The sequence below is a fragment of the Vitis vinifera genome, chromosome 9 (assembly GCF_030704535.1).
Source record: "Vitis vinifera cultivar Pinot Noir 40024 chromosome 9, ASM3070453v1".
Classification (NCBI taxonomy): Eukaryota; Viridiplantae; Streptophyta; class Magnoliopsida; order Vitales; family Vitaceae; genus Vitis; species Vitis vinifera.
This window is the reverse complement of record NC_081813.1, coordinates 18,524,360-18,540,435: the sequence shown is the minus strand read 5'-3', so window position 1 is coordinate 18,540,435 and position 16,076 is coordinate 18,524,360. Positions and strand designations below refer to the sequence as shown.

The 16,076-nt window shown below is 31.6% G+C and overlaps 2 protein-coding genes across 2 annotated transcripts; one reads left to right on the top strand and one right to left on the bottom strand.

The window, feature by feature from the left end:
• The first annotated feature begins 402 nt into the window (after positions 1-402).
• On the top strand, positions 403-5,915 carry LOC100852567 (receptor-like protein EIX1). The gene is made up of 2 exons (XM_019222221.2): positions 403-1,658; positions 3,757-5,915. The coding sequence occupies exons 1-2, from the start codon at positions 656-658 to the stop codon at positions 5,913-5,915; spliced, it is 3,162 nt and encodes a 1,053-aa protein (XP_019077766.1). The 5' UTR covers positions 403-655.
• A 1,289-nt stretch (positions 5,916-7,204) lies between these two features.
• Positions 7,205-13,809, bottom strand: LOC100852534 (protein ABA AND ROS SENSITIVE 1). The gene is made up of 5 exons (XM_059739719.1): positions 13,691-13,809; positions 8,962-9,265; positions 8,084-8,159; positions 7,922-7,968; positions 7,205-7,840 (listed from the first exon to the last, which is right to left on the bottom strand). Exons 2-5 carry the CDS (start codon positions 9,186-9,188, stop codon positions 7,657-7,659), a joined length of 534 nt encoding a protein of 177 aa, XP_059595702.1. The 5' UTR covers positions 9,189-9,265; positions 13,691-13,809; the 3' UTR covers positions 7,205-7,656.
• Between the last annotated feature and the right edge of the window lie 2,267 nt (positions 13,810-16,076).

Here is a 16,076-nt window from a genome sequence, read left to right as displayed (position 1 = left end):
TGAATTTTAATGTTTATTTTAATCTTATTGACCTTGACTTAGTGCCAACTCATGGTCTTTCAATCCACATCTTTTTTATCTTCAAGTGAAGGTTTTCAATCAAGACACTTGGTTTTTGTGGTGGAGGTAAGAACTCTGAGTCATTTTCCACTCAATTAGAATTTAATATGATTGAAAAAACAAGGAAAATAAGAAAGTGAGGCTATCATTGTCATCACTTTAAACAATCTTCTATATATTTTAGTTGAATTGAAAAAACAAGGAAAACAAGAAAGAAGTTTCAGGTAAGGTTGAACTCGACTAATATTGATAAACTACTTTTAATGTGTTTTTCTATCTAATCTTTCTAACTCTCTTGTAGGTGATTTCAGTTCTCGCCAATCAAAGTAAGGTTGCATATCTATGAGATGATTACTACTGTTTTTCTTAGTATATATTTACATATGCCATGAGTAGATCTTTTAAAATTATATTAGACTGGTAACATTTCTTAAATGTGTTGGTTAAAATAAGTTCATCATGTTGATGCAACTATCTTTTAAATTTTATCAGTTTTTCATTTTGATGTCAAAAATAAAATTTTAATTTAATTCAAGAAAATGCTGACTACATATTGGAATTCAATTTTTACAGGTGCTCAACTTAGAATATTTACATGGAGAGAATTTCAATTCTTGGTTTCATTGTAGCCATTCTCTATTTCATAACAACGGAACTTGCATGTAATGGTTATACCCATATCAGCAACAACATTCAATCTGAACAAGAGACTCTTATTAACTTCAAAAATGGCCTCAAAGATCCTAACAACCGACTTTCATCATGGAAAGGAAGCAATTATTGCTACTGGCAAGGAATTACTTGTGAAAAAGACACAGGAATTGTCATTTCCATTGATCTTCATAACCCTTATCCTCGTAAGAATGTACATGAGAACTGGAGCTCTATGAACTTGAGTGGAGAAATTAGACCTTCATTGACAAAACTCGAGTCTTTGAAATATCTAGATTTGAGTTTCAACTCATTCAAAGGCATGCCAATTCCTCAATTCTTCGGGTCTTTGAAGAATTTACTATATCTAAACTTATCAGGTGCTGAGTTTAGTGGTACAATTCCTTCAAATTTTGGAAATCTTTCTAATTTACAGTATCTTGATCTTTCTTATGAAGATCTGAGTTATGATGATTTTGAATATTTTAATGATTTATCTATTGGCAATATTGAATGGATGGCTAGTCTTGTTTCCTTGAAGTATCTTGGTATGGATTATGTTAACCTCTCATCAGTAGGAAGTGAATGGGTGGAGGTGCTAAACAAACTTCCAATTTTAACAGAGCTGCATCTAGATGGTTGTAGCCTATCTGGCTCAATTCCATTTCCAAGCTTTGTTAACTTTACTTCACTTCGTGTTATAAGCATCAAGTCGAACCAATTCATTTCCATGTTTCCAGAATGGCTTCTAAATGTTAGCAGCCTTGGATCCATTGATATAAGCTACAATCAATTACATGGGAGGATTCCACTTGGTCTTGGTGAGCTACCCAATTTGCAATACTTATATCTATATGGGAACTATCTCGAAGGCAGTATCTATCAATTGTTGAGGAAGAGTTGGAAAAAGGTAGAATTTCTCAATTTGGGTGGAAATAAATTACATGGTAAGTTCTTCTCTTAATAGAAAAATTGATATTTCTTTGTTTGTATGTAAATATGTAATTAAATTTATATAGTTGATGATTGTGTACATAACCTCTTCTTGAATATGTATTAGTATACATTATCAAATAATCACCATATTTTGTTCTCATAGTGGAAATAAATTTATACCTAATAACAAAACATTATTTTGAACTTTAAATTTCTTAGAAGGAAATTTAGTTTTTTTTTTATCTAAGAAAAAGTATATAGTTTGACACTTTATGCTTATGAAGTATCTATATTATTTAACAATTTTTTTGTGTAATGGTAAGTGATTATAAAAGGTGCATGTCTATGTAACTAATAAAAGAATTGTACTTATAGGAATATGATTTTTTAAATCCTTAACCTCCTTTTTTTTTATTTTAAATTAGTTGATCAATGATTTATTATTTATTATTGTAAATAATAATAATAATATCATTTTCATACATTATGGTATTAATTATTTTTTGAATGCTTTCATTTCTATAGTAAGATTTTGACATGCTCTCATTTTTTCGATTTATTTTGTTCTTGGGGATAATAATTTGAATATGCACTGAATTGAATATTTATATTACGGTTGAATTGATATATGACGTACTTTGCTAATGCCAATTTTTTTTTATAATATTTTACTAGTTTTAGCTGTTAAATACTTTTCAATTTTTATTCTCATTTCAAAATTTTATTCTAGATTGTCATGTTTATTTTCAGGTATTTCTTGTTCCTATAAAATTTAAATAATTATAATTTACTATTCATTTATTTTTTAAAATCTTGTAATTAATAAATAAAAAACCACATTAGATTGAAATCTAAAAATTTACTTTCTTTGTATCTCCAAAAAAAAAATTTATATTCCTATTTTGATCATTTACGTTTGTTAAGAATCTTTATCATCAAATAACTTTCAATCATCTCTTGCACATTTTCAATTTCTATTTTCTCTCCATAATTCATCTATTATGTCAAATTATTGTAATTTATATATTGAGATATGACATTTCATGGTTGAGACAAGTAATTGAAACCATAAAATTGAACATTAAGTAAATATAATATTACATTTCATGTTCTTAAATACTGTTATTGAAATTTAAAAGATTTAAGATAGTAAATTTTTTCTAATATTCATGTTTTTTAAAACATTTAAGATAGTACTTTTTTATGGTAAAGTTTTACTATTTATATTAGAGTTTCTATGAATTTCTATCTTTAGAAATAAAACATTAGAAGTTCCAAAAACAACCTTAGAGAATTCACTAAAATCCAAATCAAGAAGTTAATATTAACCACTATCCTAAAGGGGAAGCAATTGTTGCCATATGAGTTTTTACTTTGATATATTGTCTCTTTTAAACTTAATTAATTAGATTAGACCTTTATTGATAAAATTGAAATCTCTAAAATATTTAGATTTGAGTGACAATTTGATATAAGGACATCCTCACTCCTCAATTAATTTAGATATTTCATTTCATAGCATATCCTTTGTATATTTTAGTTAGACTATAAACCATTTTACATCATCATTTTACTGATTTTAGTTTATTATAAGTTTCTCACTTTTTATTTAATTTTGCTAGTTTCTTGTAGTGTTGTTGTTACAAAATATTAAACTAGGTTGAATTCCTAGTTTTCTCTAGCTTTATTTTCATCGCTAAAATAAAAATTTAAATTTTGATAACTTGATTTCTTAATCCTTTGGTTTATATTTTGATTTTCTATCTTCTCTCATTGAACTATCACTTTGTTAAAAAAGAAAAAATAGTTTATTTTTAAAGGAACAATTAATATCAATGACTAATCCTACTATTCTTATAACATTGAAATAAATTATTTTTTCTTTTTTAACAAAGTGAAATAAATTATTTTATTTTATGGTTATCAAAAAAGATAAAAAAATACCATTCTTACTATTTTTATTCACCAATTCATGAAGAATAATAACTTTTCTTACTTTTTCTTTAAATTAATTGTTCATGAATTAATTTATTTTGTTATTTACTATTTTTATTATTTGTTTATTACATAATTTAATTAATACATATTTTTTAATCTTGCTCATTACAGGTCCAATTCCAAGCTCCTTTGGAAACTTTTGCAACTTAAAATATCTGGATTTGAGTGATAATTACTTGAATGGAAGTTTACCTAAGATTATCGAGGGAATTGAAACCTGCAGTTCTAAAAGTCTTTTGCCTAATTTGACAGAGTTGTACTTGTATGGCAATCAATTGATGGGAAAATTGCCAAATTGGTTGGGTGAGCTTAAAAATCTCAGGGCACTTGTTTTAAACAGTAACAGATTTGAAGGTCTCATTCCTGTTTCTTTATGGACATTGCAACACCTGGAGTTCTTGACTCTTGGATTGAATAAGCTGAATGGAAGTCTCCCAGATAGTATTGGACAACTTTCAGAATTGCAAATCTTGCAAGTTAGTTCCAATCAAATGAGTGGAAGTCTCTCTGAACAACATTTTTGGAAGCTAAGTAAGTTGGAGCAGCTATACATGGACTCCAATTCTTTCCATTTGAATGTTAGTCCCAATTGGGTTCCCCCTTTCCAGGTGAAATATCTTGATATGGGTTCATGCCACTTGGGTCCTTCATTTCCGGTTTGGCTTCAATCTCAGAAGAACCTCCAATATCTTAATTTCTCAAATGCTAGCATTTCAAGTCATATTCCAAATTGGTTTTGGAATATTTCTTTCAATCTGCAGGACTTAAGTCTTTCTCACAATCAGTTACAAGGTCAGTTACCAAATTCATTGAATTTTTCTTCTCCTTTTCTCACACAGATCGATTTCAGTTCCAACCTCTTTGAAGGACCTATTCCTTTTTCAATCAAAGGGGTGAGATTTCTAGATCTCTCCCATAATAAATTTTCTGGCCCTATCCCACTTAGTAAAGGTGAATCCCTGTCAGACTTGAGATACCTTCTTCTTTCTCATAATCAAATAACAGGGCCCATCCCATCAAACATAGGTGAATTCCTACCAAGCTTGTATTTCCTTTCTCTTTCGAGTAATCGAATAACAGGAACCATCCCAGATTCCATAGGACACATCACCTCTCTTGAAGTCATTGATTTTTCAAGGAATAATTTGACCGGAAGCATTCCTTCTACCATAAATAATTACTCTCGCCTAATTGTTTTGGACCTTGGAAATAACAATTTGTCCGGGATGATACCAAAGTCATTAGGTCGGTTACAATTGCTCCAATCACTACACCTGAACGACAACAAGCTTTCAGGAGAGCTTCCCTCATCTTTCCAAAATTTATCAAGTTTGGAACTCCTTGATCTCAGTTATAACGAATTATCGAGTAAGGTTCCATCATGGATTGGAACTGCTTTCATAAATCTTGTAATACTCAACTTGAGGTCGAATGCATTTTTTGGAAGACTTCCCGACCGACTTTCAAATTTAAGCTCCCTACATGTCTTAGACCTTGCACAAAACAATTTGACTGGTAAAATTCCAGTCACTTTGGTGGAGCTTAAAGCCATGGCTCAGGAGCGTAACATGGATATGTATTCTTTGTATCACAGTGGGAATGGCTCTCGATATGATGAAAGGTTGATTGTGATTACAAAAGGCCAAAGTCTTGAATACACGAGGACTCTTTCTCTTGTTGTTAGCATCGATCTATCCGACAATAATTTAAGTGGAGAGTTTCCTGAGGGAATAACAAAATTGTCTGGTTTGGTGTTTCTAAACTTGTCCATGAATCACATCATTGGCCAAATTCCTGGAAGCATTTCAATGTTGTGTCAGTTGTCCTCTCTTGATCTATCAAGCAACAAGCTTTCTGGCACCATTCCTTCAAGCATGTCCTCGTTAACATTCTTGGGTTATTTGAATCTATCAAATAATAATTTCTCTGGTAAGATCCCCTTTGTAGGGCAAATGACAACTTTCACAGAGTTGGCCTTTACTGGAAACCCGAATCTTTGTGGAACTCCACTAGTCACAAAATGTCAGGATGAAGACCTAGATAAAAGGCAAAGTGTTCTTGAGGACAAAATTGATGGTGGCTATATTGATCAGTGGTTTTACTTAAGCATTGGCTTGGGATTTGCGCTGGGCATTTTAGTTCCTTATTTTGTCTTGGCAATAAGAAGATCTTGGTGTGATGCCTATTTTGATTTTGTGGACAAAATTGTCAAGTGGCTACTGTTCAAAAGAAGAGTGACTTATGCCAAAAATCATGCTCGAAGGCAATAAATTTTGTTTGTAGATCTTCATATGCTTTATGATTTACTATAAGCTTTGGAAGTGAATTCCATCACTATTGTAATAGAAGAAATGGCTTTTCTTTTAATTTATTCAATGATAATTACTTTATGTTATTATATCTTCATATTAGTTTCAGGTATGCTACTAATTTATACTCTAATTTTTAATTTTATTCTATTGATTTATTGTTAAGATAAATTGTGATTTTCAAATGTTATAACCTTTTTAACTGCTACTGAAAAAGAAAAACAACAAATATCTTTTCCCATTGTAAGTAAAATTAATAATAGCCCCCTAAAAACTTTTGATTAAAAAGTATTAGAAGAAAATTCTAATTTTAAATTTTCAGATTACCAAATGACAATCAAACAAGAGAGAGAAAGAGAGGGATCGTGGCTCCTAGGCTTCCACCTAGAGATTGTGGCATGGATTTGCTTATGTAAACTAGGTTTGGCAAAATTACAATTTTTTCACTAATGAATGAGTCATAGCCTAACTCCATATCGTGCACCATTATATGTCCACATGCACAAGTACGGATATTAAATTCAAACTTGGTGGAAATACCACAATCATTGTATCTATTATTAAAGATATGTATTACTACCTATTAAATTATTGATTGTTTAAAGTTAAAAATTATGCTATCACTGTAAGATGTTGCTCATACATACACTCAAAGAAATTAATAATTTAATCATTAATGCAAGAAATAAGGATTCTATGTGAAAGAGAAACAATAAAGTTATTCTAAACCAATTTTTATCCATAAGTTTTTTGTATTAATTGATTTACTATTTGAGTTTTAAATTATTTTAAAAAATTACTAAGCTCTTAGTGAATCTAATGCATTAAATCTTGCTTAATTTAAAACTTATTTACCTAATAATAAAATTTTTAAAAATGATATATATATAGAAACTAACCTAAATAATTAAAATAAATTTTGATCTTTGACTAACTAATGTTATTAAGTTTCATAACTTTTAATATTAATTAAATCAGTTTTTGAGTTAAAAAATAATTTTAAAAATAATTTTTACTTTATAAAAATTTAAAAATATATATATTTTTAAATCACGCAGCCAAACAGGCTCTTACTCTTTATTTCACTTTATTTTTAAAAATTAGAAACAAATAATTTTTATTTTTGAAAAAGAAAAACTACTTTTTAAACCCACGACGAAACTGACTGTAACTTGCCCACTATTACCACCAAATGGCCACCCCCTAATAATAATAATAATAATATTAATTAATTATGATTCTGAAATCACGAGATAATCCCACCAGAAAATTTTGCATTTCAGTTGTGCGATTACACCATATAATTGAAGGTAGTGAAAAGATAAGTGTTAAGTAGCGCAGGTGTTTCAGATAATAACCAGCAACACCGGGAAAGAACTCAAAATTTCCAAATAAACAATAAGAGCATAAAACTGATTCCTTTCCTAACCCATTTGTCTTCATTAAACCCTAAATCTTAGTATCGGAATTCGGGATACACCATTCAAGTTTCAACCAAAACCCAGATCTTGGACCAGGGCTTACTCTCACCTCGCCTCACTCCCCATCCCTTTCAATCAGCAGCCAGTTGAACCAAAATCTGGAGAATGGCTCAGAATGAAAGAAGCAGCAAGCACCAAACTCCAGCAAACGTAATCAGGTGTTTGCATGCCAACATAGACATGTCTGCACAGGCGACATAGAAAATTTCAAACAGAAGTATTCACAGGTGTTGTGCTCTCCAATCAACCATGAATTTCCCATCACTATCATCATCACTGGATGAATCCTCTTTAGAGCTATGCCCCTTGCCTCTGACCTCAGGCTGTTTACTCTGTCTGCCGGATCTAGCCGCCTTCAGCTCCAATTTCTTCTTCTTCAGCATTTCCACTTTCTCCCAATACACCCTAAACAAAAGGCCAACTCAAAAACATTGGAAATATAGGAGAACCCAAGTGATACACTACTCGTGACCACACTTGACTTACTTTTGCTCCACAGACTCGGCCTCTTCAATCATCTCAGCTGCATCAAACTACATCATAAAATTGCAAAACCAAGTTAATGATATAACTCCAATCTTTAGTAAACATCACCAGAGACTACATTATTGGGTTCTAGGAATGGTGCAAGGAATAAATGATCCTGACCTCTTCTTCTTCCAAACGGTTGTCCACCTCCTTCAAATCCTCCTGTATCAACTTTTCAAATTCTTTGTACTCGTCCCTGACCAGGATTTAACATTTCTTAACAAGGTTAATTCAGTGTTCCAAGTAATGCAATCATACATGGTAATTTCTGATCATCTCAAGTACCCAATGAAACACATGCCATTATGCTGTAGGGTTAAAAGGTCCCTACGCTATCAAAAATAAACTTCCCCACGAATCAGAGAAACCTCCACTGAGGCTCACTAAGGTTTTTAACACAGCCAGTCCTCTCTAACACCCTCCCCTGCTAAATTATACCAAGATTTATTTCACTACACTACAGTTGTGATGTACAGGATTCACATACACCTGTGAGTACTAGGCAGAGTCCTATTTTTTTTCCCAATGATATTTTTATCAAAGAGAAGGTTAAAGATTTCCCACTCAAACCCTACCACAAGCATCCAAAAAGGACTCATGAAATTTATCCACCAATTAAAATTGCCCAAAATAAAGCTTCTAAGCACAACCTAGGACCTGTGTATTTGCTTTGTTTTTAGGTTAAAAATTAGAAGATGATAATCACGATGATGATAACAACGATGATGAAAAGATGACAAAGCTTCAAAAATGACAATGATGGACCAGTGAGTGCTGAAAAATAATTCTTCAAACAAGATATAATCTCAAATTTTCTTTACACACTTTTGAGACCCTCTCAGACCTTGTTTCTCTAATTTGATAGAAAAGAAACAGTACTAGAGGACATAAAAGAATCAAAGAAAGGGAATACTATTCCAGAGAATCTATTACACTCCCTGTCAGATGATAGTGACATTTTAAAGAAATAAATTTATATAACAGAAGCAAGAACTTACTTGACATCCGGCTTAACAGGCACAATACCACGTGCACGAAGGTCAGCATCCTTGTTGTCAAAGAAGCCTTCAGGAAGAGCACCCTTTACTTCCTTGGTTTCTGAACCAACAATCTTTCCTGATGTCTGGGTAAGGTCCCTGGCATGATGAATTCCACTTTTTCCCATCTTTTCAGAGTGAGAACTGGACAATCTGTCTAAATTGTTTTTCGACTCAAGAGGCTCCATTGACTGAGTTTGAGCAGAAGCAGAACCCCCAGTCTTGTTGTATGAATCTGGATCTAGGAACTTGACCGCATCATTTCCTAGAGATACATTATGAAATATAAATTATTCCTCTAAAACCACAGGTTACCAGGATCAAGTCAAATCCCAAAAATGGGCAATTGAATTTCAACTAGGGAATATAGAACAAATTGCCAGACTAATAACAACTTGCGATTACAGTCATGACTGCAGGAATTTATCAACAGTCAAAGACAGTGTTGAAGAAGCAAATGAAAAATCCTAGAAAGTTCTATTACTTGGTTTTTCTAGAAAACTTGTCAGCTTAACAGACCAAACACCTTTTGCTTTCTTAACCACCTGAAAGGGTGTTTCAAAGGGCTTCAGGGCCCAACTTGAGTCATTTTGGCTGAAATCTAGCAAGTCCTTGTTTTTGTAAGGAGAAGATATTGAATCTGTATTGGCCCCTAGGAATGTCAAGCTTGTCAAGCACAGTGAGGATTGTCTCTCCCACATAAGGTTCAAGTGTAAGGTGTACTTTAAGCAGGACGTACAAACCTGCTAAATTGAATCCGGAGGATCACCAGGATTGAGGCTTAACAGGAGTTGTAAGGGTGCTCATTGACTGTCAAAATATTTGAATGAAGATCATCAGTCAGAACGCAGAGGATTGGTGTCTAGAAACAAAAGAAGAGTAATCAAGGAATTTCTCTGCAATGAATCTCCAGACATAGAGATGCCCCAAGAAACTAAGAAAGAAGAATATGATAGGGGATTTGCATGAAGTATGTGGACAGCTAGAAACAAGGACTTAGCAACTCTTCCGGCTTATTGGGCATCAGGTAGGTGGGACTCTAGAATATATGCTCAGAATCGGTAATAGGTTGCATTCATATCATACATTCAAAATTACTGCAGTATTTTTTTTTCCCTTTTTGAACAGATTATACTATTCCATGTACAAAAATCTTTATTTTCTTGAATACACTCAAATTTGCATCAATCTACTCAGCATTCCATAAGTCACAAGAAAGTTGAAAGCGTTACTAGTTTACACCTAGGAACCATAAAATAGCAGCTGTGTATTGGAAATTTCACCTGGCCAATAGTAACTGAAATGAGAACTATCCTATGAGATATATCAAATATAAACCTTAGAGCCCAACATTAAATGACTCAAGAGCTTTCACTTAAGCTTCCAGTGCAGTATATTAACAAAAGCCTGACACATAAAACACCTTGGCCTCTATACGGATACAGCTTCAAAATTTAATATTGTGAGAGAAGTATTCAAGTAGGCATTTTACTTGAAGAGTTTGTAAAGGTCTATTGGAACCTTGGAATCTAAGTGTAACCTTCACCCTATTAGCAGCTTGAGGAGAATGAATATAGGCAGCTTCCCAAACCATTATAAAAGAGTTTGCAATATTATTCCCTTAATTTCTTAATATTACTCTCTATTCATTCTTATCCTTTACATAACTTGCTTAAGTTGATTATTTTTTAAAATAGTTTCAATACCTAATTCGCCTCACTCTTGAATGATTATCTAAATCAAAATAGCTTTTTTTCACAATTGGTATCAAAGCTAGACCTTTTGTTTTTTTACTTAATTGTCTAAGAGAAAATACCTAATTCTTCCAACTCATCTTATATGGAAGGGTTTTCGATTAATATATATTTGTTCTTTTTGGGAATCAATTACTTCTATTGGGAAACTAGGACGACATTATTTTTAAATCCATTGATTATGATCTTTTTCATCCAAAATGGTCCCCATATTCTAAACCAAATTGAGAATGAAGTTGTTATACCTAAACCTAGCTAAAAGTGGGATGAGTTTAACAAAAGAAAAGCTCATTTAAATGCTAAAGATATCTATTAATGTTTACATTGTACAATTGATAGGAAATAAATATAACTAGGTTTGCCAATGTGAATCCACTTATGATATTTGGAGATTTTAAGAAATAACTTATGAAGAGACAAATCAAGTTAAAGACTCTAAAATCAATATTCTTGTGCTTAATTATGAGTTATTTCTACGAAAGATAATAAACTATTGTTGAGATGTTTGCTGACATCATTAATGGATTCCAAGCTTTGGGAAAGGTTTACAAGGAATTAGAGGAGGTCATGAAGATTCTAAGATTTCTTTGTAAGAAATGAGAAGCCAAAGTTATGACTATCCAATAAGCTAAGGACCTTACAAAACTTCCTTTGGAGGAATTGATTGGATCCTTGATGACTCATGAAGAGTCATCAAGAAGTGAAAGATTAGAAGAAGAAAAATATTGCTCTTAAAGCCTCCACCATTGATGATGAAGAAGAAAAAGCTAGTGAAGAAGATGAGGACCTTGTACCCATCACAAGAAAGTTTTAAGAAGTTAATCAAGTTTGAGAAAAACAAAGGGAAAAAACTCTATCCAAGGAAGGATTCCTAAAAGAAAGAATTTTGAAATGTAGATAAAGAAAGAATGACTCAATTGTTAGGATAAAGCCCTTAAAAGCATGACATGGTGTAATAAACATGTGGATTTTTATTATTTATTTAATAAAGTTTCAGTTCACTTTTATTTATCCTATTTTCATGCATTATACCTTGTAAGCACTCTAGACTGCATTTTTTTACATTGTACGTGACTTAGGTGCATTAGGAGTTGCACAAAAGATGCAAGTCACGAGTTCTTTGCAAATAGGTGACTTGTTTACAACCTTTTTGGGGCTGGTTTTGCTGTTTTTTCTTTTCTCTAGGCATGGGTTCTTTACACTTTGCGAGACATCAGATCAAAAAGATGCAGATCATTTTCCATTTTCTCTTTCCTTATTTTTTTTTTTTTTTATAAAGGGTTTGATGAAGAATCTGAATGTGCAATCTTGCCAGCATTGCTGTGGGGCTCAAAAGAAGGGGCAGGTTTCAAAAGAAAAAGGGTTGAAGAAGCTTGACAAAGATAAAAGAAAATTCCTATGGGTTGAAGAAGCTCCATAATTGTGGCATTCAGTTTTTTTCTAAGAAAAAACATCAAATTGCTAACTATAAGCCCACAACTTATACACTGCAAGGCATAGGGTATGGCACAGGCTCTTTTTACACTGCCCTAGGACTTTGGGGCTATGGAACAAGCTTTTAAGACTTAATAGGATTCCTCCTAGGAGCATAGGTGACATGATGACGATATCCTTTAGAGGTTTGAGGAGCACTTTATTCTAGAGGCAAAAAATTTTGGCAAATTGGAAGACAAGAAATGTAAAGATTTTTTAGGATAAGTGGAGAACTACAAAATCTATATGGAACCTAATTTATCTCTATTCCTCTTTTTGAGGCCCAACAACTACAGCTTTCAAGGGGACTCTAGCTCAATTAGAATTTGGTGTGTGAATCATAAAAGTCAAAATAGTTAAGCTTAGAGCAAAGCTTCAGCCCATAGAGATAGTCTTTCCTTTCTATGGTTTCTTTTGGCAATATATTGAGGTCTCGTTTTGCATTTTGGGAAATCATCCATTTGTTTATGTTTAATCAAAATTTTTATTTTCAGGAAGGAATTCTCATCCTTCAAATGTACTTTCAAATCCTTATCAACGAATTATTGTTTATGATAAAAAAAAAAAACTGAAAAAAAAAAAAAAAAACCTTATACCCTGATAGGGCTCATTCACCCTGTTTCATCCAACGACAGATTAAAAATATTTTCTTCTTTTTGTGTTTTTTTTAAATTGTTCCTTTTAAGTACAAAATAATCTTTAGGTGCATAGAGCCAGATTGGAGCTGTCAACTGGGCAGCTGCTGAGTAGGGTTGCAGACCCTATTTTGTTTGTTTTGTTTAAAAACAAAATTATAATTATACACTATGCGATAATCTATGCATGACAGCTGTTTATTTTTTACACAAGTATAGAAGGATTTCAATGATATTTCCACTTAGGATACAATATGAAACACAGGAAAATAATGATCGATGATATCATCATGAATTGTTAATTATGTATAGATAATAAACATAAAAGTAATATATAAGAGGAAACGTGCATTAAATTTCAAAAAAAAAAAAAAAAACAAAGCATATTAAAAGTATAGCTTCAGTAGCAAAGATAAGACCCTAGCACATACATCTTTTGAATCCATATAGAATCTTTTAAAATCAAACAACCTGATTTTGACATGCAAATAATCAATAGCATGTATAAATAGATACACAAATACATGTGTTCATTGTATTTTTTTTTTTTTTTTTTGATAGACAATATTCATTGCATTTTGATGTACATGTTAATCTGTAAATACAAAGACAAATGTTTTTCTTCTACTGTATCGACTCTTGAGTGTGACAATCTGTAGATATCTTCATACATGATTTCACTGCATTCTTATTTTAGAATTTATCTATCATAAAGGAATGAAATTACAATAATCTTTTGTGTCGTGTGTGATTGTACATGCTATAGAACCTCTGAATGCAATTTGTCAATAGCTTTATTCATAACATAACTAGGACAGTAAGCATCACCTCATGATGTTTACGAGAAGCTTGGTGTGCATCCCATAGGGATTCAGATTTCAAAATGACATCACAGACCCTACAGACAGGTTGATCAAATTCATTGTACCTACATGCATAAATGGAAAAGACAGGATGAGGCAATCAGAAACTTCATGAACAATTTAGTTTTAGATGTAGGAACCAACTTAAAAGGGTTCAATATTTGATTGACCAACCAATAAGCCAAAAATAATCACACAAACATTTAACCAAGTGAAAGAAAAACCATTATGTAATAGATGAAGCAGTAGGCCATTGTGAAAACTCACAACTCCATCATACATCCAAGAATTTATTGATGCTAATGTGTTGTTGTCTCAAACTTCAGATACATAATCATTTCACTAGTGAGGATTGATTCATCACAAAGAATTAGGAATAACAGTTAAGCATACTTGAAATTGACCAGTATCAATTATTGACTAACTAAAGGGATCCATCTTTGAAAGGCATATGAAAATATGACAAGTTTCAGCATCAACTTATTTTCAGATACTCTGTAGAAGATCATTATAACATTATGGAAATTACAACTTTATAGCTGATTATCCAACTTATTGATGTACATTACCATACTGCATAATCTGAGTGGTTCTTCCTAAATAATTTTCTACCTACTTCCATCGGTTTTATTTTGTGTACTGGTGGGCAATATGCCATTCTCATAGGAGGAGGGCAATTATGAATTCAAGATTATTCTTAAAAATTTAAAAATTCATTAAAGAACTTAAATTATTAATTTGTCTTACTCAAATTATAATTTATTTACCTAAATTCAAAAAATATATTTGTATATATAGAAGAAACAGTAAAGTTATGATTCATAATATATTAGTTTTAATCTATTGTTTTTTTTTTATGATTGTACTTATTTTTTTAGTTCCAAATTATTTTTGAAAATTGTTTAACATATTAATAAATTTAATACAAAGTGTCAATTTGAAGTTCATTTTTATAGTGAGAAATTTTATTAAAATATAATTATGTGTAGAAAAAAATAATAGTCATTATGAAAAAAAATTTATCCATAAATTTCTAGTATTAATGAGTTTATTATTTGAGTTTCAAATTATTTTCAAAAATTAATAAACTTGTTAATGAATCTAACACATTAAGCCTCATTTAATTTGAAACTTATTTGCTAGGTTAAAAAAATAGAAAATAATAATTCTACATAAAATAGAAATAATAGAGTTATTTTAAAATTAATAATAGCTCCAAAAAAAATATTTAAAATAATTAGCAAAAATTTTCAATTTCAAATATTAAAAGCGCTTTATAGAATCACTACCAAATGGACTCTAAATATATCATAGCCTTAAAGGATGAAAATAAAAAAGAAAATGTATATATTCTTAAACAACATACCCACAATTTGCATCACTTTTGAGCTAATACTTATTTATTGGTATAACCTAAGGGTCTCCAAAAGGCCCGCGGCCCACGGCCCTCTTTAGGCCCGGCCCGGCCCGACAGACTAAAGCCCGGCCCAAGCCCGCCGGGCCCAAGCTCGGCCCGAGCCCGTTTATGGGCGGGCCGGGCCGCAGGCCTAAATTTAGGCCCGGCGGGCCGACCCGCCCCTTTAAAAAAAAAACTACAAAAATAAAAAGTATTAAAAAAAATATTCATTTCAAAATTTTATTCATTGAATGTATAATTACATTTAAAAATGTGGGAAAAGTTTACATCACTACAAAATAAATACATCCCAACTAGGTTGGCACCTATTTATTTGTCAATCATCTGTATTTTTCAACCACAAAAAATAAAAATAAAAATATAATATACATTTAGTCATTATTTTCTGGCGATGATGGCGAACTATCATGCATCCATGAAGATCTTGATAATTTTAAAGATTCCATATCGGCAAGCATCTCTGTTTCTCGAATTGAATCATACATCTTTTTATCTGCTATTTTCCAATATTTCACACATATCCCTGCTTCAATAACATCTGGCGCTAAGTTGCATCGTTTTTTACTAACTACTCTTCCACCTGCACTAAAAGCAGCTTCTGATGCAACTGTACTCACAGGAACTGTTAGTACATCACGAGCAATTATAGAAAGCACAGGATATTTGTGTTGATGTGATTTCCACCATATTAAAATATCAAAATCTTCTTGATCTTCAAATGAAATTATATCAGTATTAAGATATTTATCTAAATCAAATGTATTATTTGGAGAACTATTTGTTGTCTTTTTTTGACTTTTCAACATTTCTAGAGCTCCTTTATAAAAAGATGAGGAGTTTGTAGATGTATGTGGTAATTTAATAGTATTAGTATCATTACCATATTTTTCTTTATAATAGTTATATAAATTATATAATAATGAATTTATTTCAT

Coding starts and splice junctions, on each gene's coding strand:
- LOC100852534 (XM_059739719.1), bottom strand. CDS start 9,188: ATGGAGCCTCTTGAGTCGAAAAACAATTTAGACAGATTGTCCAGTTCT. Junction 8,160..8,961: donor CCTGTTAAGCCGGATGTCAA/GTAAGTTCTTGC, acceptor AATCCTGGTCAG/GGACGAGTACAAAGAATTTG. Junction 7,841..7,921: donor GCCGAGTCTGTGGAGCAAAA/GTAAGTCAAGTG, acceptor CCTTTTGTTTAG/GGTGTATTGGGAGAAAGTGG.
- LOC100852567 (XM_019222221.2), top strand. CDS start 656: ATGGAGAGAATTTCAATTCTTGGTTTCATTGTAGCCATTCTCTATTTC. Junction 1,659..3,756: donor GGGTGGAAATAAATTACATG/GTAAGTTCTTCT, acceptor TGCTCATTACAG/GTCCAATTCCAAGCTCCTTT.